Below are 21,854 nucleotides of genomic sequence, written 5' to 3' on the forward strand. Positions count from 1 at the left end.
GAGATGAGGATGAAGAAATGGCTTACTTTGAAGATGAAGAAGAATTGACAGAAAATAACACAATTCCAATCGTGCCTTCGATTGGTGTTGGTTATTCAGTTACTTCAGCTGCTGTTGCTTCTGGTTACATGTCCGCAACATCTGTATTTGCTAATCCAAGCAGTACCAGCTCTGTTTCTCAAAGCTCTTCCTATTTTTCACAACAACAACAACATTCTTCCAGTAATAATAATTTTGTTGCAGAAGATCCAGCCAATACATCCTATGAAAGTGATGAAGAACCACAAAAAGAACCAACCAATTTACTTCCATCCATGCAACCATTGTACTACTTTAGAGAACATCACACCGGCTCTGGTACAATTAATGCATCAACTTGCAATATTTTAGTGCCTCCACCAACTAATCCTGAAGATGCTCGTTGTATGAGATCTGTCATCTTTGCTACTGATGTTGAAGCTGAAGTTTTGGAAAGCATGCGCTTAACTCAAATGAAAAACAAACCAAATCCAAGATATATGGAAACTGTACAAACTGATATTACCAGTAACATGAGATGTATCCTCGTTGATTGGATGAATGAGGTTGCTTCCATGTACACTCTTTCACCAGAAACATTATATTTGGCTGTTAATATTCTGGATAGATCCCTCTCCAAGATGTCTGTCAGAAGAAACAAGTTGCAAGCATTTGGTGTCGCTTCTCTCTTCATCTCTTCAAAGTTTAACGAGATTACTCCTCCAGAGTTAAATGAATTCATCTATATTGCAGATGACACTTATGGAAAGGAAGAAGTTCTCATTATTGAGAGAATAATTTTGAACAACCTCGAGTTTGAACTTGTTACTGTTCAACCTTATGATTTTATTGAAAAGTTTTTGCAAATTTGTGGTGTTGTCGACAATCCTATTGTCAAATACTTGACTTATTACATTTGTGAAATGCAATTACAGAATATTGAAGTTCTTAACTTTCCACCTTCTGTTATTGCAGCTTCTGCATTGATGATTTCCTTGTATTTGATTGACTTTAATTATTGGAACTCTGAGTTGGCTTGTTGTTTTGGTTTTTCCAATCAAGCTTGTCAAGGTAACTCATCACTCACTCCAGAAGACGAACAATTGGTTGGTATTGTCAATGAATGTCTTTCCTCCATGTTTAGATTCTATGTTGGTATGGCCACAGGCAGGATTAATTTCTCTGCCGTGAGATCCAAGTACTGTCACATGGTTTTCCAAGGAGTTGGTGAATGCACAAGAAAGGTTGATAAGGAACCACCATTCATTCCTTCAGTCAGCAAGGGTAGCAATCCAAGTACCTCAACCACACCAAATTACCATCCTTAATAAACAATTCAAAAAGAAACAATTCTATGGAAATGCAATCAGTCCGTCTTGTAAAATAGTCCGCCAAATGCAAGTCGCTCAATTCTTTCAAAAACATTTCAACAACTGGATCCACAAAAGAACTATTCAAATATATGAAAAAAAAATGTTTAGAAATCAAAGATCAAACTTCAAGCGCCTGATGCACCAACCATCATCAATTTACTTGTACTTCATTCTATTACTATGCAGTTGTGTTGCTTGTATTTGTGCATCTTCTGAAATCTCGGAAGATGATCATCAAACACCTCTCACTCTTCTCATTTCCATAGTTTCACCTCCCCTGATTGGACCCTTTGGTAATATCATTCGATCACATGCTATTGCAGTGGAGGCAAGGAGAAGAGGCATTCGAGTGGCTTGGATGATGGGCAGGAATTATCAAAAGGCAGTTCACAAGGTTCTGGAAACAATGGCCACAAAAAAGACACTTTCAGATAACGAAAGACAATTTCATGATCATTCTCGAGATTTGTTCTATTATTTGGAGACTATTCCAGTGCTTGGATCGATTTTGCCTGAATGGTTGAGTCATCAATTGACTTTGAATGGAACGAGAAAGATGGACACTGAAATTCCAAGTTTCATTCCACAATTGATGGGTGAAAGAACATTTGGCAATTTCTATTTAGTTTTAATGATGGCAGGTTTTGCAAATGGTTCCATTTTAAGAAAATTACTCAAGGAACAATTGGAAATTATTCAATTGACTAAACCTTTTGCAATTGTTAAGGAACTTGAAGTTTCAAGCTCAGTTTCAAGTTATTTAACTGGAATTCCAATTGTAGAGACAATTTCCACCCCAATTCTCAATGGAAGACATGCAAATTATTTTTCCTCTTTTGTAAATGGTGCAACATTTGGAGTGTTGAATGAATTTTTGGAGGGAAATGAGAAATTGTTTCCAACAGTAGCAAGCTATGATGATTTGGCATTCAGAGCTAGGAATTTAAAGGTTGCTTATACTATCCCTGAATTGGAAACTCCATTGGTGAATGAGAGACCAAATGTTTCGTATATTGGAATGGCAAATGTTCCATTGTTTTTACAATCGTTTACAACAATTGAGGAGAAATTGGAGGCCATTGAGAGAAGAAAGCAGGAATTACTCAAATCTTATCCAAATCAAAGAGTTTTATTCTTTTATTTTGGAAAGGGATCCATTCCATTCGAAACTGTTGAAAAGGAAATTCCACAATTTTGTAAACTTTTGAATGAAAATGTGAAATCTGTGGATAGTAAGGAATATCACTGCTATATAGTTGCAGATAAAGCTAAAGAACCATACACCATTGAAAAGTATTCACATTTCAAGTCATGGTTTGATGGTGATGACATGACATTAATTAGTGAGCTGACATTTAATCATGGTGGAGCTAATAGTGTCATGCAGAGTATTTATTATGGAGTCCCACAAGTAGTGAGTGCAGGATACATGTTTGAAAGAGTATTCAATGGTTTATCAACAGAAATTGGGAAGTGTGGAATCTTGTTGAATCCAGACGAATTTCGTCATGAGATAATCTTTGAGAAACTCTTCTCAGACGACTCTTTTACTTTCAAAAAGCTGAAAGAAGATTCTAAAATCATTCAGAGAAAACTAATGGAACGTGGAGGTGCCAATCAATTATTCTCAGATATTGAAATTTGGTTGAATAGAAGTTTGACACCTTCTGCCAAGTGGCAGGAAGAATCCAGACAACGTGATCAATTAATTTCGAAAGTTTTACTTCCAAACATCAATTATATCCTTGAAAGAGATGCTCATTTGGAAAAATCAATTGTTGGTAAATTGAGTTTGATTTACAGAGATGTTGGCTTGGTGATTCCTTCTATAATTTTCACATTAATTGTCTTTCCAATGATAGTTTCCATTCACATGATCAAAATTATTTCATTCCTTTGCTGTTGCAAAAAGTAATACATTTCACATTCATTGTAAACATTATTAAATATTTTTAAATATTATTAAACTTGTGGCAAATTCACAATTTCAATAAAAAAAATTATAAAAAAATGCCAGAACTCGTTAGAGCCCACTCCTATCATCATCCCTCTCCAATTTTTCCTTCCCAAGATGAAAATTCATCACTCTACATGTCGTTGGAATTATTTGAATATCATTTGGACTTGAGAAGTGCCTTCGGAACAAGTCATTCTTCAACCACAAGAAGAAAGAATGCTCTCATTAGAATTTCCATTCATTCTCGTGATGAAAAAATTATATTTGATGGATTTGGTGAATGTGGTTTGCCTCCTAAAAAGGCAAATTGTTATTTGGCTGATTTTAATGATATCCAATTTTATTTTGAGCAATTTTGTGAGAATTTAAAGGTGGAATTGCAAAAAAACGAATTTAATTGGAAGGAAATGATCGGAAATGCTTTTAAAAATGTTGACGAAAAATATTTCACACTCGTAAGAAAATTGGCTGATGAAAATGCAAGTTTGAATGGAAAATTGCAAAGTATTCCATTGATATTGTTAAATGGATTGGATCAGTATGAATATCTTGATCAGATTGGAGAGAAACATCCAGAATTTGAACATTGTGCTCAGTGTGGAATTGAAATGGCTATTTTCGACTTGTGGGGAAAGATTCTCGATAAGCCATTGTATAATTTAATTGGGATTGAACCTCCTGTTCAGAAATTTGCATTCTACACAGCTGCTCTCAATGAAGATATTGGAGAAATTGTAAAAACAGCTCGATTTGGATTGGAAAAGACCAGACATTTGAAAATGAAACTTGATTCTGACATTGAAAAGGGAATTTTAATATTGAAAAACTTGATTGAGACCTACGAGAAGGATTATATTCATGAAAATTCCAAACCTCATTGGTCAATCGATGCCAATTCAGCTTGGACTCCAGAAACTTCACTCGAATTTCTCCAACAATTGAAAGAAAAACTTCCAAACTTTCTTCCATACTTTTACATGTTGGAACAACCATTCCCAATCCTAGTCGAAAGCTCAGAATCATCCAAATGGGAACAAGTCAAACAAGCTTACGAAAATGAGGGAATTTTAATTTTTGCCGATGAAAGTGTCAATACTTTTGAAAACATTGCCAACATTCAATCTTTCATTCATGGAATTAATATTAAATTGGAGAAATCTGGAGGAATTAGAGGAGCTCTGACAGTTTCAGAGCTAGCCAAGAAACATTACAATTTAAAGTTGTGGTTTGGTTGCATGGTTTCAAGTCGATTGAGTTGTACTTGTTCTTCACATTTAATGAGTTTGGCAGAAATTGGAGGAGATTTGGATGGTTCATTGCTTGTTGCTGAGCATTCTCAAGGATTTGAAGGAGGTTTTGATTGGAGAAACGACCAAGTTTCGAATAGTGAAAGTAGAATCGGAAGGAATCATGGAGAAATTGTCTTGTTGGAAAAACCAGGTATTGGAGTGGATATCAAGAAGGATACTATCAGAAAGTAATCTTTGCTTTTGTTTAATATTTTTTAAAAGCAAAATAAACATTGTTCACACTACAGTTTCCATTACAATTCATTCGAAACTACAGAAACTTTTTATACAATCAACACAGCAGGTTAAAATCATGGAAGGAACCCGTAGTGGAAAATTCTGCAAGAGGCAACCATTTAATTGAAATAAAGTCATCGAATGTCCAAAGACGGAAATGGGACTGTCAATTGTCATCTTTGCTTAGTGAACTATTTGATAGAAAGTGAATGACTTTTCCAGACATTTAACACCCTGAAACATGACATTATTTAATGTTTGGCTAATTTTCACATTTGGTCAAACATTAAATCAAGAAACATCCAATTTTAAACTCGTCAAAATTTTATTGTTGCTAAAATGAGAACAAGAGCTAATTTGTGAAAAACATATCGAAATGGATTTTGATAAATTGACTTGGATTGAAATCTCATCCTTCCATAGAATGAGAAAGTAATAATTCGAAAGGTTTCTCATTCGAAATAGCTCTCTTGAGAGGTTCTCGGCTCTTGTGTGAGATTTTGTTAGTGTTACATTGGTAAAATATAGATAGGAGTGAAAATAAGTGGTAGTTTCTATGCCTCCAAGGAAAAGAAAGCCACTTTTAGTTTGGGAAATGATTCGTCCAGTTTCTAATTGGTCCATTGTAGCAAATCTTGAATGGAAAGTTCAATTAATTGCTCTGGTTGAGAAATGAATGGTGCAATTGCTGGATAGTACTTGGTAATGGTTCTAAAATGTTCTCTATTTCTATTATGATTTTTCAAGCTTAATTGTTCGAAACTTTGCATGGAAACTAAACATCTCTTCATGCAATTGTTGAATTCTTCAATTTCAATGACCAATGAAGATTGTCCTTGTGTTTCATGATCTTCAACATTGTTTCTCTCAATTCTGGACATTTCTTCAAAGTAAATCTTGAGGAATTTTCTGATAATCGAAACTGATTTGAAATTCGAATGTGGAGCAAGCATTTGGAAAGCCAATACGAAACAGGATAGAGCAACAAGTGAAGGTCTAAACCACAACATGTCATAATTGTGTAATTGAATTTCACATAGATAATTAGAAACCTTTTCCATAAAGTTTACAAAATTATCAGCTTCAACCAAAGATGGAAAAGCTTGTGTGAAATTTTGATCATTCTTCATGGCATGAATGAACAAGGCAACGTAATCAATCAATAGAATGGATCTCAACTCAAAATCCAAGGTATTCAACACCCAACTTTCCATTCTCAGCACTTGTTTCTTCAAATCTTCAATAGACGAATCAGACGAAACTGGTGGTAAAATATCACTCAAGTTGACCGATCTACCATAATACTTGGTTGATATAAAAAAGCATGCACATCCCAATGCCTGCAAATTATCAACATCTATCAAATAATACTGTTCAATATTAAATCTGTCAAGTGAACGATCAAAAATCATTGTTGCATGATAGAGAATTTCCTTTGGAATGTCAAGTTCTGTTTGGAGAATATTAAACCAATCGATAACTGTTCTTCTATATTGTGGTTTGACATGTGGATGAGTGGAAAGATAATTAGCTTTTGCACAGTTGATAGTTTCACGTGAAATGTTATCTGAAAGTAATTGAAAACTATCTGAAACTTCAACAGCTTCTTCTTCGTCAGCTTCTTCTTCGTCATCTTCTTGCATGGAATCAACATCTTGATTAGCACATTCTTCTTGATTACTATTCGAATCATGGTCTTGACTCAAAATAATTTCTTCAACACTATCTTCCATAGTTTCGTATTGTTGACTTTCTTTTTCTGGATGAATGGAAAATGAGGTAGCGCTCCAACTGCAGGTAATTTCATCTTGGGCAAGTGTCGAAATTGGTTCGGCAGTTTCGGTTTCGTTTAAGGAAGGAGATATATACGAATGACCATTGACAAGCTCTTGCTTTACTTCTCGAGATTGAAAAGGTGTTGGTTGGATTGTGTTGAGGGCGGTGGTGGAAACGTCTTCTTCACATTCCCAAGTAATTTCTTCTTGTTTTTCATTCACTTTATGGGCGAGAGCATGTATACGAATTGAATCGAAAGTGGACGAAACTCGAGTCTTCTTTGTAATCTTGCTCTGAAGAGTTTCTACTGAATCAGATTGTGATGAATAGCTTGTTGTTAGAGAATTTGTCTTTCTCTTTAAATTATTCGAAACTTTTTGGCGCCAACCTTTCATCACGACTTTCTTACCACCAGAACACATTCTCATAAATGTACAAGGTGAAAGTCCACCTAATTGTTGTTGATTTCTTCTCGAATTCATTGTATTTAAAATAAAATTACAATTTTCCATGTATGGTATATAATAGTTGAATATTTAAAACAAAACTACTTGATAAAATTAACAACAAGTATGAACCTACTCAAAATTCAATATATCAATATTTGAAAAATTAATGTTCTCTCGGGATCAACAACACTGATGCCAAATGCCAGCTGTCAAAGTAGTTTTTTTTTCTTCGTCATCTTGATTACTAGCACTCTGCACTCGCCAACTTCAATATTTTGGCCCTTCGTCTAAAAGCCTATTGGTTTGTTATTGCGTTGACACTTGAAAATTTCACACTCTAGTGGGTTGTCAATAACCCTAATTCGGAAGGCAACTTTTTGGGAAGATTTGAAATTCCACATCTTAAGGCTATTGCGAATATTAACAATGGACATGGAATTAAACTCCAATACATTATTATTATTGAATGATTACAATTTGTAACACATCCTTTGAAAACTTTCCAATAGTTTGAAAATATTGGAAAGTTTTCGAATTGACTTTTCGATGTGTTGATATCAAATAAAGAATGTACATTGAAACAAATGAAAAAAAGAGGATGGATGGTCAATGAATGTGTAATCCTTTCTACTGAGATTGAAAACGTGCTCTTCATGGTCGATTTTCGAATAACCTTGATTGTAATGTTATCCTAAATGGCAAATGGATGAACCATCACATCAAAGATCTGAAGATTTTAAAGCAAGTTGGTGTCTTCGTCAAAATGGGTATTTTACTATTATCTTTTTAAAGAATCAACATGTCATGTTTGAAAATGTTGTCATGTGACATTTTGGTGAAGAAAACAATTATTGTACAGTAAATTCTCAAACACCGTTCACAGTAGGAAAACCACGTCATCTTCTTTAATACTGTAAATTATTATCTTTTCACACTTTACAATAATGCTGCACCAGCCCTACAATCCTTTCGTATAATATTTGACACACAATCAACAGACCCTATCCAAATCAACTCAGAGCACAAGCCAACTTGGATTTACACTCATTTTATTAGGATCATGCACCGTACTACTTTCGAATAGTTTTCTCCTATCAATGAACTTGTTGAGCACATGACTATTACGGATAATTTACTAGTTTCTGTAGAGCACTTATTGTAAAACAGTCATTTTACTGTAGTGTGGTAATGGTTAGAAAATGACCAAGAAAAGATAATTGGTAGAGTTGAGCACGTTTCGGTGGTGAAATTTTGCATTTTACCTTTTTGGGATGGTGTTCACTTCCGAGGTGAAAATTTTTGATGTTCGTAGATTTTCAAATACAAATGTGCTCGTCTCGTGGTGTAATGGTAGCATAGTGGACTTTGAATCCATTGACGGAGGTTCGATTCCTCCCGAGACGGTAAACGTGGCGAGCCATAAGAATTTTGCATCGATACTTTTATTTGCTGCTATCAAGGTTTTATGATTACAATTTATTATTTGCTCGATTTCCTGTTGCTTATTTACTTATAAACACAATTGATTAGAAAGATGTCTCTTCAATTCACTATTATATCCAAATTGTGTCTTTCTTCTAATACCATACTCTTCAATTCGTTTCTTGAAAGATTCCAATAGACTTGGTACATATTTCTTACCCAACCATTCCTTCATATTGGAACAAACACCTGCCTTAACATGAATTCCACTCTGTTGTTGACATAGTGAACTGCCAGCAAGAGATGGATATTCCATATTGACAAAATAAGTTGCCTGAATGTTTCCATTCTTTAAATCTTTGAGTATCCATTGACCACCATGTTTCTTGAAGGAGGATTCACAATTGATGAGACAGTTGGATGAGGATGAGTTGAATTGGATGTGTTCTGGACTAATGACTTTGACTTGGAGTGTATATTCAACGGTGGAAAACATGAATGAACTCTTAAAAGTTACTGTATAGTCTTGTTTCGTCTCCTTTCTATGGACATTGGCTACAAAGTAACCATCCAAGAATTCAGGATATCTTTCAAAATCTGTGATAATGTCCAAACAATCTTTTAATGTCACATTTTCAAAAATGATGGATTGAGAAGTGGCATTGACAAGATCACATTCAATGAAATGACGCCATTCTTCACTGAATGAAGGAGCTGTACTGCATGAAGGCACAACAGCTTGAGGTTTCTCTGTTGTTGTCACTGGAATCAATTTACTGTCAATTGTCGATTCAACAATATCAATGAGTTGAGCTTGATTGCTGGCAGTTGACTGAAACAATGCTGGTGAAGAAGTAGTTTTACAACGATGAAAATGTTGCATTGCCTTTGGAGAATCAGCTTCAAACAAGTGGGGATGATGTGAGTGATTGATCAATGAAGACATTTTGTTTCGTTTAGTTTCTTGTATTGACGATAATGTGGATGCTCAATTTATAGTAATTGGAAAGCTCACTGTGATGTTGTAGTGCAATCCAAATAAGAGTTTTTTAATATGAGTTGTGTGTTTACAATGTAGATGATATGAAATCCAATCTTCTACTTTTCCAAATATATTAAATTATCTAATTTTATATAAAAGTATAACTGGATTATATTTTCTCTCACTTTTATAAACAATGTAACAGTTCTCTATCTAATTGAATCTATTAATTACTCTAGTCCAATTGAACAGAAAGTTTTCGTTTTGTTGATTTTTTCTGAAAAAGTTGCACAAGATCTAGAAGCACTGCAAACAAAGCAATGAAATTGTTGTATTAACTGTTTGGAAGAAGTATGAGTGCTGTGGTGATGGCGTTGATGATCTTTTTTGATGAAATTCCAAAAGAGGACAAGATAAAAAGTTTGGTTGGATATCAAGTTGGAGCAATTTGCAATTTTGTTCTTCAGGAAGGTGTGAGAATAAGGAACATTTATGGTTTTCAGAGAATGGTAAGGTTTGGAGAATTGTGTAAATTTGCAAGAGTTTGAAAAAACTGTAAATTGGAGAAATTGTAGTGGAGGAGTTTTTGTAAAAGAAGAGAATATCGATATTGGTAACTAGTACAACTATTAGAAGAACAATACTTAGATTGGAGAGATGACAATGAATGCGATCAATTTCATGATCATCTCAGTTTTGGTAGGTCCTATTGATTAAATGAGACGATAGGTTTGATAATGGTAAGTAAATTAAAGTGGAATACGCACTAATGTGTTGCAAAAAATCGACATTGGTTGACAAATTGACGGTTATAATAAGCGAGGGTGAAAAGGTATCTTTGTTTGTGATGATTGTTCGTGGGTGTAAAAATTCCTGCTTACTTGCGTCGACCGGGAATTGAACCCGGGTCACGGCGATGGCAACGCCGTATTCTACCACTAAACCATCGACGCTTCTCATGTCCTTCTATAATAATACATAACTGAATATAAATGGTATTTGAGCTAGGTCAAATTTAATTTCTTGAAGAAATCCACAAACAAAAAATTTAAAAATTGTTATGGCTCGCCACGTTTACCGTCTCGGGAGGAATCGAACCTCCGTCAATGGATTCAAAGTCCACTATGCTACCATTACACCACGAGACGAGCACATTAACTGTTCAAAATCTTCGAATATCATTGATTTTCAATGATAATCTTAGAAAACCTCCAATGTGCAAAATTTCTTATTAACCACATTTCCAATCAAACTCAAATTATACAACCAATATCGTTTTGTCCAAATATGCCCCTTCTCTTTTTTTTTACATCTTTCTAAGAAAGCTGCCTTAATAACCTAGAACTGCTTATTTGACCTCCAAATTTGAGCCACTGTACATCTTTTACTGTATCGTAAGATAGTTTCCTTATTCGATAAGCTTCACAGGCCGAAATCAATAGACAATAAGCGTTCTTTCTTATTAAAAACAATACAATTACTTTTTTTCAAACTGTAGATGAAGGCATTACAACAATTTATGGAGAATTTTGAATGAATTTATTCACAGCTGTAGTAGAATCTATCAGTAGGCATGTGGTTGTATTCGCATCCAATTTGGGACTCTTGCAGTTTTCAATATTGAACAAGATCCAATTTAAATTATTAAATGGTCGTGAGTCATCATACAAAGCACTCATCCATGCAGTGTGAACATGAATTTTCACATCTTCAATATATTTGTTTCCAATATAAATATTTAATAGGAGATAGAATGTAGAGCGAATTAAACCAGTTGAGGCAGTGAATTGCATATGATAAATATCTGAATAATGATCCAATATTGGATTGATTAAATACTTTCTGAGGTTTGTTTATTTCCTCATTCGAATAAGTGACTTGATTCGACGATAATGATCTGAATCATCGATTCTTTACAAAATATTAAATAATCCAAAACTAATAAATGAGTATTTAATCGCTACTACACTATTTCTCGAAACATTGATAGAGTTCCTTATAGGCCTTGTTGAAATATTTAGGCTTTCATATCCACAATATTGGTAATCGAATAACCTTCTCAAAATATTGAACAAACTTCATGGACACAATAAAAGTCATAATGACCTGTCAAGAAACTGCCAACTACAACATGTCAACCCAGCTTTCAAATTATGATAATGGTCGCCTCGTGTTCGCGCCATTAATTTTAATCATTTTCTGATAACATGCTCCAATTATTACAATACGGAAATTCCTCAATCATCATCATTCAGATTCAAATGACAAGAAGCGCACCAGCCATTTTCTTCCTCTCATCCATCATGCTCTTAAATTGGATGTTATTCTCTTTCCGTTTAATCGACAAACAAAAGAGAGAAAATCGCAAGAAGCGTTTTGTTTGTGCTAAGCAACGCGTTGTTGTGTAGGTGTGCACAAAGGTGGTAAGGCAAAAAACCTTTAAATTGGACGCTTCCCATTGCACCTGAGTCAATAGTCCACACAAAAAGAAAATTCCAATTCAATCACAAGCAAAAAGTGTAAAAAGAAAGAAGCACAGTCACCCTCTCTGATTCTATTCTTTTCCACACAACAAACACCAATATATAATTTATATAGCCGAGCGAGTAATTCACAAATTTATTGATGATTGCATAATACATATTACCATTTCAACATCAATATTGAATTTCTACATACATTTAGTCGAGTCCTATTATCTATTAACCTTTCGGAATCTTTGATCTCCAATTACTTACCTATTATTACTATTATTACTATCTTTGAGACAATATGTTCAACAATAATTCGAGTGTTTCCACAATGATGACCACAACCACAAGTAGTACTACCTCTACTACTACTACAAGAAAGCCTCCTGTTGGTAAACCAATTCTCTCCAATACTTCCCTTGCCTATACAAATGTTGAAGAATCTATTGATACGAGGACACCACCTTCTCTTGTATGTAACTCACCTTCTTCAGTGTTTCATCATCATGGAGGAGCAAAGAGACAACCACACAGAGAAGCCTTGGCCAATATTACCAATTCTCATGAGGTTCAACATACCTCCTCTACAAATGATTTGAATAAGAGAGTAGCACAAGCCAATAATTATTCAAATCTGAAAGTGAATACTCATTCTAGTTCTACTTTCACTACATTATCCACTGCTAGTACTAATACTCAATGTTCTAAGAGTTTTTTGAATCCATACTCCTCTGCCAATGGTAAGACAAACGCAGCAGCAGTAGCAGTATCAGTACACTCAATGATTCATTCGAATAGTGCTAGCAATAACACTCAACAATTTAACACTTCGAGCCAACACCATACCCAACAATATACAGAGGATCAACAAACATTCGAGCAACAAGTTGAATCCTCATCATCACCACTCAGTTCTGAACAAGATCCAAATGCCTTTAATGAGTTCTCAATGGAGGCCTCTGATGAAAACTACTCTTCTGACGAAGAGATGGATGAATCAGAAGATGATGGTGAACAACAAGCACCACCAATCGATCCAGATATCTTCAACTCTGTCGATAAGAACAGGCTTCAAGCTATTATGGATTTGAATATCAGAAATCCAGCTAACCTCCTTCCAAAAAGTTCTTTGAGAACTTTAACACAAACTCATCTTCCAATCGATGTGGAAGATGATATTCTTTCCTATTTATTCAACAATCAAAGTTACAAGCAAGTTTCTCCTCACGTTTGGCGAACAACTCAAAAGAATGTCAATGCCAAGATGCGTACCATGCTCGTCGAATGGATTGCAGGTGTTGCTGTAAGTTTCAAACTCTTACCTGAAACACTCTACCTTTCCATTGACATTTTAGATAGATTCTTGTGTAAAGTTTGTGTTAGCAACGTTAAACTTTTACAAGGATATGGTTTGGCTTGTCTTTTCATTGCTGCCAAGTATTGTGAAACTGCTCCACCTCCACTCAGACAATTCTTATTTGCTGCTGATAATACTTATACAAGAGGATTGATTTTGAGTTTGGAGAGTGAGATTTGCAATGCTTTAGACTTTGAGTTGTGTTCCATTCAATCCTTTGACTTTGTTGAAAAGTTTTTGGAACTCATTGGACATGTTAACAATGCCAGAATCAAATGTTTGGCCTATTATATCTGCGAATTGCAACTCCAAAACTTTGATGCCCTACAATACAACAAGAGTGGTATTGCCCTCTCTTCAGTAATTATTGCCTTGTATGTGACTGGTACTGCCTGTACATTGGAGGGCCTCGTTGCATGCTTGGGTGGTAATACTGATCTTGCCAATATCACTTATATCAATAATTGTGTCATGGCTGTATACTGTTATTACGTTCAAATGTCAATGGGTGAAATCCAACACAATTTCATTAAGGACAAGTATGCCAGACAATCATTTGGTGGTGTGTCCACCATTGGCTTTACCAGTCGAATTTCTCCAAGTATCAGCTTTTAAAATAAAGAGCACTCACTGCAACAAAACAATTTTGAAAAACAAGTCAATTCTTTTATTCAAGTTGTATAATTGAAAATCTTTTCTGGACCTTCAACCACACAGTCGGTGGCAATCTCCAGTTATCTTAATACTGTTCACCAATTTGATTTCGATTAAAATGTCTCTCGAATAAAGGTGCAGAAATTGACTGAACAATTGAAGAGCCCGATAAGATTCCTTGTAATTAACAGAGATCACCTGATCAATTCCCTCTAAGATTCTCAATACTTCTACCGTACGACCTTATAATGAGCTTAATGGGAGAAACAAGCCGACCGCCCGAGTTCGATTCAAAGATTCATTTTATAATATAAATCAAACAGGATTGGTCGACCAAGTGAAATGTACTGCTCAATATAATTGAATCATATTAAGCCTCTAACCTCGAAGGCGAGACATAGAGAGAGATAAGCTCGTCTAAGGGTTTTAAAATTTCCTTCAATGCAAACATTCATCAAGATACCGTCAGCCAAAATTCAAAACAAGTCATTGGGCAATAAAATATCCGAAGATGAATCATCAACTTAGATTCTGGTTGCGTTTGGTAAAAAAGAACACACCATCCTAATAAGGCCGTTATACAACCCTCCTCATATTAAAAGAAGGGATCCACATTTACCAACTGCCAAACTTGCATAGTCGAGTTTTTGCTCAGTTAAAAAAAATGGGCAATTCTCGTAGTATTCTACCGCCCACTTCCTCAAACAATTTACTTCCCAATATTAAGATTGGCAATAGCAATGCAGATTCATCCATTTCGAACTCAACAATAACCCATGATGAGGATAAGACGGAGGCTGGGTATCGACAGTCTATTTCCTCACTTCCCTTCTCATCAAAAAGGCCTTCAATACGGCCCACCCATTTGAAATCACCAAAGGGTTCAATTAGCTTTACTCAAGGATTAACAAATAATACTCACAATAATACCAATCATCATCATAATTCAAAAAACATGCTTCCTCCCTTAGTAACAAACAAACCAAATAGCCTTTCCACTCCTCCTTCCCTTGATACTTTGTCAATAGACCAATCATCTTCCAACAACATATTGGGAATTAGACAAGTAATTAGCAATGATTCCTTTCAAACCATTTCCTCATCAACTTATTCATCCTCTCTCAGTAACAAAACACTCGAAAATAGCTCTATGAATAACACCTTACGAGTCAATGAAACATCATCGACACTTAATACAAGAGCAACCTCTCCTATTCAGTTTGGTAGAAGAACATCTTCTACCCAGGCCTTAAACTCTCTCGCTAAATCACGAGGCAAAGGCTCTGCTGTATCACCTAAGAATATCAATACTCAACAACTTTCCTCATTGAGTAATAATAATAACACCACTAGTATCAAGAATAGAAGTAATGATTCTCCTGAAATTCCTTCATCCCCAACCAACAATAACAAAACCTCTTCCTTAACAGCTGGTGCTGCATCTTCCTGCCCTTCAAACTCACCAAACGCCAACAATAACAATATTATAGCCTCGATTTCGAACTCTGAAAATTACGGGCCAAATTCATCTGCCCTATTCCTGGAACCTCTTCCAAATTTGAACAAATCAAATACCGATGCTTATGAATCAGAAGATGAACCATCAACATTCATCATGCCAAATAAGCTAATTTCCACAGATAGTTTTAGTCTTATCAGTTCCCATAAACGAGTAGGAGCCAAGTTAATGTTTGACAGAGATGCTGTGAATAATAGTAATGTAAGCAAGCTGGATGATTGTGATACAGGAAGTGAAATATCAAGGCAGGAGGATGAACAACCTCTCATTCTCACTTCGACCTTAGATGTAGATATGATGATGAACCAAAAGAAGTTGGCTTCCATTTCAACACCTCCTAGGGCTCAAACTTTGACGGCAACAATGGAATCACCAGACATTTTCTTTGATACACCACCTCAGAGGGAGACTTCAATGAAGAATATTGCTAGTGCACCAAATTTGCTCTATGACTCTCTTTCTCGTAAAATGGATGAAAAGGAGAGATCACTGATTGATAGTCTGACCTTAGACAAATCTTCTACTATCAGTCCAAGTTCTAGTATTGATGTAAAGAAAACAAACAAAATGCGACGAAGTGTTGGTGATAGTGATGATATACTGGATGATATTTTGAGCGAAAAGCCAACATTAAAATCATTGAAAAAGTTAAAGAGTGAAAATTCGGTGAGAAGGAGAGCAACTAGTCTCAATAATTCAAAAGCAGGAAAAAAAAGCGCCGAGAAGAATTCAACCTACCTTAGAGAAAATGATGGAATTAGTACTAATATTATGGATATTCTGAAGGGATGCGAGGATTTGTTGGGAGATTTAGAACTTGAGCCAAAGTGTCCTTGTACTATTGAGATTACACAACCAGATGCAAATCCAGAGACGTCTCACTTGCTTCCTCTTCAAAATTCCAGACGATTCAATTTACTAACAGTTCCAGACCTCAAACAAGTGATGAGAGAAAGTAGGTCAGAACAAAAACAACACGAAAGAAAACAAAAGAATGTGAAAAAGGAAGTAGCCAATATCATCAAAGATATCAGGTCTTCGTTTTCAGAATTTGATTTTTAAAATGTTTTATTAAAATTAATTTATTATTGATTGCTAGATTTGTAATATGTACACAAAGAAATATTTCCATTGTTAACTAAGCTTGTTAATTAAGGGGAAAATGGGAATATCGAAATAAAAATGCCACTCTATTCAATTTTACCAGAAAATAATTTATTAGAAAAAGCAGAGCTCAGATTCGTCAGCAGAGAATGCATTTTGGTTGAACAAGTCAATTTCAAAGTCATGAGGTGGATTGTTACAGTCAGTAGATTTGGAAGGAGCAAAATTGCCACAACAGTCAGAAAGTTTAAAATCTTCTTCTGACAAAAATTCTTCATTACCAAAAAGGGTATCGAATTGATCATTATTATTGGTATTATGATGGGCACAATTTGGACAGTTGTCATCTGTGAGCCAATACATGCAATCACAAGCCTCCTCCACGAATGGATCACTGAATACAGATGAGGCAGGTTCTGTTTGATTTGCAATATCTTGTGGAATGTCTAAGAGTGAAACGACAGTCTTATTGTATGCTTCTAATTGCTCTTCAGGAGAAAGGGCCTTGAATATATGGAGGAGATTTTGCAATTCCTTTTCATAGGTTTGGAGTAAATCTTCTTGATCATTGGAAGTATTGTCGAGTTTAACTTTCTTTAAACTCATAATTGGTTGTTCACATTCTTGATTGGATGTGGACAAGAGGTGTTGTTTCATTTCCATATATTGTCGTTTTTTTCTGACTTCTTCGTCTCTTTGTTCTGTAGTCCTTCTTCCATATATCTGAAAAGCAGCACTTACCATACACAAGAGAGGAGTCTTACCTGAATATCCTTCTAGACTGTATAAACTGACTTTGAAATTAACAAATTCCTTTTGATGATGGTAGGCAACTTCACTGAATTGAAACTTGGAAGTACAACTCAATGTTCTACTCTTACCTGTACAGATTTCAGAATCGGAAAGATCTTTTTCATCTTTACGATTCAATCTCTTCTTTGCTATTATTGGCTTTCTCTTCTTCTCTTCAAGGGATAGGTGAGTTACTCCTTTAAGGAGTTCCTTTTTCTTACCTGATTGTTCACCATTCTTAGATCCCAATAATGAGCTGCCTTGAGAATCAATAATATCAATGTCTGCCAATAAGATTTGGCTTTCTGAAAAGGAGGAATTGCCACAAGTTTCTACGTCAATTTTGAACTTGTACTTCAAACTACTGTATAGTTTTTCAGGCACAAAGTCAATATCAGGGTCAGTTCGACTGGAAATAAGAAACGTTACCTTTGCAATGTTTAATAACATGTCATTCTTGATAGCTTGCTCATCCATATGGATCATTTGCCACTCGCGATCCATAGACTCGTTAGCCAACATCATCGAAGAACATGTTACAGAGGAGCTTGTTGATGAACAAGAGGATAATGGGGATTCCATTTTGTAAGCTTGACTGAATACGCAGATGTGGAAGTTTAACGGTTTGTATTCGTTAGGGTGCGAGAGGTTGTATCTAGGTCTCGCGTTATTTTTTTGATTTATTTTTAATCGCAAAGTGTTTTTGAATCTTGCTTTTAGCAAGCGAAAACAAGGTGAAGCAAAAAATTGGGTTTTGGTTGAATCTTTTTTTGGCGCCAAAAATAAAGTGTTACAATGAAAACATGGGAAATCTTGAGTATTGAAAAGGAAAATAGTCCTTTTTGTTGGAAAGGACAACAATATCTAATCTCAATAACTGCAAGAAACATTTTCTTATGATCTTATTTGGTCAATTTCTTTTTATTAATTGTAAAATCCATTGAAACTCTTCTTAGTTTGATTTGACGTGTTTATTGTAAACCAAGTTCACAATCTCCATCACCAAATGACAATCTTTTAATAGACTTCATCAAAAAAAATGCCAATCATTAAATTCTCCACAGGCTCTCTTCCAATCAATTCCAATCTTCAAAGGGTGATTGAAAAGAGTCTCTCCGAAGTGAATGTTAATAATTTATTTAATTATGGAACTCCAAAAGGAGAAGAATTTATTAGACATTCCATTGCAAATTTGTACAATAATTCAAGGAGTGAAAGTGATGATCAAAAAATTGTGATGAAGAGCGATGATGTTTTCATCACTACATCGGCTCAACAGGGATTAAATATTTCATTTGCTACCTTGTTCGGAAGTGAAGTTGAGAGTGGAAAGACAATTGTCTTGTTGCAACAACCTTGCTTTTTTGGAGTGGTGAGATTAATTAAAAAGTATTGTTTGGGAAAGAGTTGGATTGATGTCATTACATTTGAGAATATTGATGAATTGTTGGAAAAGTTTAAAAATTTTCAAAGTGCTGCTTCTGTAAATAGAATTGTAATTTATCTTTGCTCTAATTATCAACCAAATTCGGGAAATATTTTGAGTGAAGGGGAAAAATCTGACCTTTGTAATCTTGTTTCGAAGAATATAATTGAAACGACCATCATTGAAGATAATCCATATGATTTTCTGTATGGCACCGAGAAGAGGCCTAGTACTCTTTTTGAAATACTTCCAGAGAAAACAACTTTAATTGGCGGATTTTCCAAGATTCTTGCTCCAGGAATTCGTGTTGGTTATCTGATTACAAGAAATCAATCATTCAGTGGAAGATTGTACAGAGAGAAGATTGATCAGGACTTGTTTACTTCTACACTGAGTCAGCAAGTTTGTGCCAATGCTTTGCAAGATGTATCGTACCTGTCAGAGTGGAGAGCGTTCGTTCAAAAGAGGGTTCAATGTACTGTTAAATTATTAGAAGAAATATTTGGTGAGGAAAAGAGGAGTGGAAAGATTGAATGGACTAATATTGAAAGTGGAATTTTTGTCTATTTGAGGTTTTTCAATTCCAATCACGAAGGAGTTGCAAGTATCCAAAAATTACTTGAAATCTCCAAGAATGATTTTGAGCTAGAGTTAGAACCAAGTGGATACTGCTACTTGGATGGATGCTCGAGATTGGAGACTCGCATTAATATTATGCTTTGCGAGAGTGAAGATATTTTAAGAGAGGGCCTGGAAAGATTAAAGATTGCCTATCACAAGTGGACCATCTCTCCAAATGAAACAACCAGCATTCGTTCTATAAGCACTGAAGAAGAAAAACCTAATAAGCAAATACTCAAGGTTGTTATCACCTCTGGAGGAACTGCTGTTCCAATCGATTCAGTCAGATATATCACTAACAGCTCTACAGGCACAACAGGAGCTTTAATTGCCGAGGAATTTGTAAAGAGGGGCCATTTAGTTTATTACATTCACAGCAAGAATGGAAAAGTTCCTTCGAAGAAATATCCAAACTTGATTTTACTTCCTTACTTTACCTTTGATGAGTATCTTGAAGTTCTAAAACAAACCACCATTGAATGTAATCCTGACGTCGTCATTTTGAGTGCAGCTGTTAGTGATTATGGTGTACAACAAGCTCATGAGGGAAAGATTAGCTCTGATCTCGACACTCAAACCCTTACACTTGTCAAGTTGCCAAAGATTATTTCCTTGGTGAAACACTGGAATCCTAAAGTATTTCTTGTCGGATTCAAATTGCTTGCTGGAGCCACTACTGAAACACTTATTGATACAGCTTACAAATCTGGTATTAGAAATCATTGTAACCTCACTGTTGCTAACACAACCACAAAGGATGACATGTCTAATTTCGGAAAGAGAATTATTACCATCATTACACCAGAGAAGAGCGTCATTTCCACATCAGTGAGAGATCTACCAAATGCATTGACTACTCATGTCGAAAAGAGAGTCTCCCACAAACACTACAAAACAATTGTTATTCCCTCTGATCACAAGGATTACATTAATTATGAAAAAGTTATGGGCGAATCCATTCAGACCATGTTCTCCAACATCCAAAAAGGATATACTTTGGGATTATTTGATAGCTATTTTAAGGATGAAACAATTTCAGATATGAATTCACATTTTGGATTTGTAGCAATGCGTGCCCCAGAACCATATAGTGGCTTCTTGATTACTTCCAGAGGAAGTGATAAAAGTCAACCAAGTATTAAGGATATTACCTACATTTCCAAAGTTGATTTCCAAGCAAGAACTTTGCATGTTCATTCAACTCATAGACAAAAGGCCTCTCTCAATGCTAATGTTGCTGGATGGTTATTTGAGAATAGACCGTTGGTTAATTTGATTTTACATGCTCACATCTTCCCAAGTTGTGATAACAAGACTGATTTTGACTATTCACCAGGTACTCAAGAGGATGTCGATGCTGTAGCTAGAAAAATGTCAAACAATGAAAAGATTGTGGAAATACCAGATCATGGTGTCATTTCAGTCTCTAACAGTTCAAGAATTGAAGAGGCTATTGATGCACTCGGAGAAGGACACGCCTATTTCAAGTTTGCTCACCTCTACGATATGATCTATGCAAGATTCCAAAAGTCTACAGATTTAATCGATATCTTGGATAGAGAATTTGAAAATAAGGAAAAGGTCAAGGTCTTGGATTTGGCTTGTGGAACTGGTGAAGTTTCACGACTCATGTACGAGAGAGGACTCAAGAATATTACATTCGCCGATCAGAGTGACAAAATGTTGAACTATGCCCACAAAAAATTCATTGATAATTTTGGAGAGGAGATTTCTAATGGAATTTCAAAACATGTTACTTCCATGCAAGATTTGAAAGTCAATAATGAAAAATTCGACCTGATTGTCATAAGACAGGCCATAAATTATGCAATGAATTTGGAAGGATTGGAAATGATTGTTAAGAATTGCTATGAGCATTTAAATGATGGTGGAAAATTAATTTTCAACACTACAAACTTTAAATTGGATCAGGAAGGTAAATTTGCCAAGTTGAGGGAATTGAATTATGTTGCCACAGATGGACATGTTGGTATTGCTTCCACTTCAAGAAATGAGCAAGTTCCCTTCGATGTCTACATTAGGGAAGGTAACTTGTTGTATAGAGTGGATTCTGATAAGGGTGAGAGAAAGGAAATTCGAATGTTGGTTCACGCTCAACATTGCGTTGTCGAGAGAGTCATTGCAGAAAGTGGTGATAACTTTATATTTGATAGACATGTTCTCTTTGATCTCAACAAATTTGGCATGTTCACTCAACAGGAAATCACCACTGAATTACTCAATGCTCAATTCAAACATGTGAAATGTCTTGGAAAGGGTCTAATTGAAATCAATGAGGAAAATTCTAACACCTCACCTTCCCTCTACTTTGTTGCCACTAAAAATTAAGTAAACAAACTCTTCAAATTATTATTAAGGTTAATCTTTCCCGCCATTTCCTTGTTAT

The 21,854-nt window shown here is 35.2% G+C and overlaps 9 protein-coding genes and 3 non-coding genes across 12 annotated transcripts in view; 7 read left to right on the forward strand and 5 right to left on the reverse strand.

Annotated features, from left to right (window-relative positions):
• NAEGRDRAFT_74526 (cyclin-like protein) overlaps nt 1-1,346 on the forward strand; it is a gene marked incomplete at both ends in the record, with an annotated part of 1,921 nt that extends 575 nt beyond the window's left edge. Inside the window, one exon of the mRNA XM_002670373.1 lies at nt 4-1,346. Coding sequence (XP_002670419.1) covers nt 4-1,346 — 1,343 coding nt within the window. The remainder of the gene's footprint in view (nt 1-3) is intronic.
• Nucleotides 1,347-1,491: 145 nt separating this feature from the next.
• Nucleotides 1,492-3,306, forward strand: NAEGRDRAFT_74527 (uncharacterized protein; the record flags this gene model as incomplete). Its single annotated transcript, XM_002670374.1, has 1 exon — nt 1,492-3,306. The coding sequence occupies one exon, from the start codon at nt 1,492-1,494 to the stop codon at nt 3,304-3,306; it is 1,815 nt and encodes a 604-aa protein (XP_002670420.1).
• A 95-nt stretch (nt 3,307-3,401) lies between these two features.
• NAEGRDRAFT_81834 (chloromuconate cycloisomerase) lies at nt 3,402-4,883 on the forward strand (the record flags this gene model as incomplete). The annotated part of the gene is made up of 1 exon (XM_002670375.1): nt 3,402-4,883. The coding sequence occupies one exon, from the start codon at nt 3,402-3,404 to the stop codon at nt 4,827-4,829; it is 1,428 nt and encodes a 475-aa protein (XP_002670421.1). The 3' UTR covers nt 4,830-4,883.
• Nucleotides 4,884-5,180: 297 nt separating this feature from the next.
• NAEGRDRAFT_59687 (Cyclin_N domain-containing protein) lies at nt 5,181-7,045 on the reverse strand (the record flags this gene model as incomplete). The annotated part of the gene is made up of 1 exon (XM_002670418.1): nt 5,181-7,045. The coding sequence occupies one exon, from the start codon at nt 7,043-7,045 to the stop codon at nt 5,486-5,488; it is 1,560 nt and encodes a 519-aa protein (XP_002670464.1). The 3' UTR covers nt 5,181-5,485.
• A 1,387-nt stretch (nt 7,046-8,432) lies between these two features.
• On the forward strand, nt 8,433-8,503 carry NAEGRDRAFT_t710. Its single transcript has one exon. It is a non-coding gene; the product is annotated as a tRNA-Gln (tRNA).
• A 106-nt stretch (nt 8,504-8,609) lies between these two features.
• NAEGRDRAFT_74530 (uncharacterized protein) lies at nt 8,610-9,467 on the reverse strand (the record flags this gene model as incomplete). Its single annotated transcript, XM_002670419.1, has 1 exon — nt 8,610-9,467. The coding sequence occupies one exon, from the start codon at nt 9,465-9,467 to the stop codon at nt 8,610-8,612; it is 858 nt and encodes a 285-aa protein (XP_002670465.1).
• A 918-nt stretch (nt 9,468-10,385) lies between these two features.
• Nucleotides 10,386-10,456, reverse strand: NAEGRDRAFT_t716. Its single transcript has one exon. It is a non-coding gene; the product is annotated as a tRNA-Gly (tRNA).
• Nucleotides 10,457-10,580: 124 nt separating this feature from the next.
• On the reverse strand, nt 10,581-10,651 carry NAEGRDRAFT_t715. The gene has a single exon. It is a non-coding gene; the product is annotated as a tRNA-Gln (tRNA).
• A 1,339-nt stretch (nt 10,652-11,990) lies between these two features.
• On the forward strand, nt 11,991-13,980 carry NAEGRDRAFT_81836 (cyclin A). Its single transcript, XM_002670376.1, has one exon. It carries the CDS (start codon nt 12,276-12,278, stop codon nt 13,944-13,946), a length of 1,671 nt encoding a protein of 556 aa, XP_002670422.1. The 5' UTR covers nt 11,991-12,275; the 3' UTR covers nt 13,947-13,980.
• Nucleotides 13,981-14,649: 669 nt separating this feature from the next.
• Nucleotides 14,650-16,566, forward strand: NAEGRDRAFT_74532 (uncharacterized protein; the record flags this gene model as incomplete). Its single annotated transcript, XM_002670377.1, has 1 exon — nt 14,650-16,566. One exon carries the CDS (start codon nt 14,650-14,652, stop codon nt 16,564-16,566), a length of 1,917 nt encoding a protein of 638 aa, XP_002670423.1.
• Nucleotides 16,567-16,722: 156 nt separating this feature from the next.
• NAEGRDRAFT_81837 (uncharacterized protein) lies at nt 16,723-17,982 on the reverse strand (the record flags this gene model as incomplete). Its single annotated transcript, XM_002670420.1, has 1 exon — nt 16,723-17,982. One exon carries the CDS (start codon nt 17,980-17,982, stop codon nt 16,723-16,725), a length of 1,260 nt encoding a protein of 419 aa, XP_002670466.1.
• Nucleotides 17,983-18,439: 457 nt separating this feature from the next.
• Nucleotides 18,440-21,816, forward strand: NAEGRDRAFT_81838 (uncharacterized protein; the record flags this gene model as incomplete). The annotated part of the gene is made up of 1 exon (XM_002670378.1): nt 18,440-21,816. One exon carries the CDS (start codon nt 18,440-18,442, stop codon nt 21,794-21,796), a length of 3,357 nt encoding a protein of 1,118 aa, XP_002670424.1. The 3' UTR covers nt 21,797-21,816.
• Between the last annotated feature and the right edge of the window lie 38 nt (nt 21,817-21,854).

Source organism: Naegleria gruberi, assembly GCF_000004985.1.
Source record: "Naegleria gruberi genomic scaffold NAEGRscaffold_71, whole genome shotgun sequence".
In the NCBI taxonomy this organism is placed as follows: Eukaryota; Heterolobosea; class Eutetramitea; order Acrasida; family Naegleriidae; genus Naegleria; species Naegleria gruberi.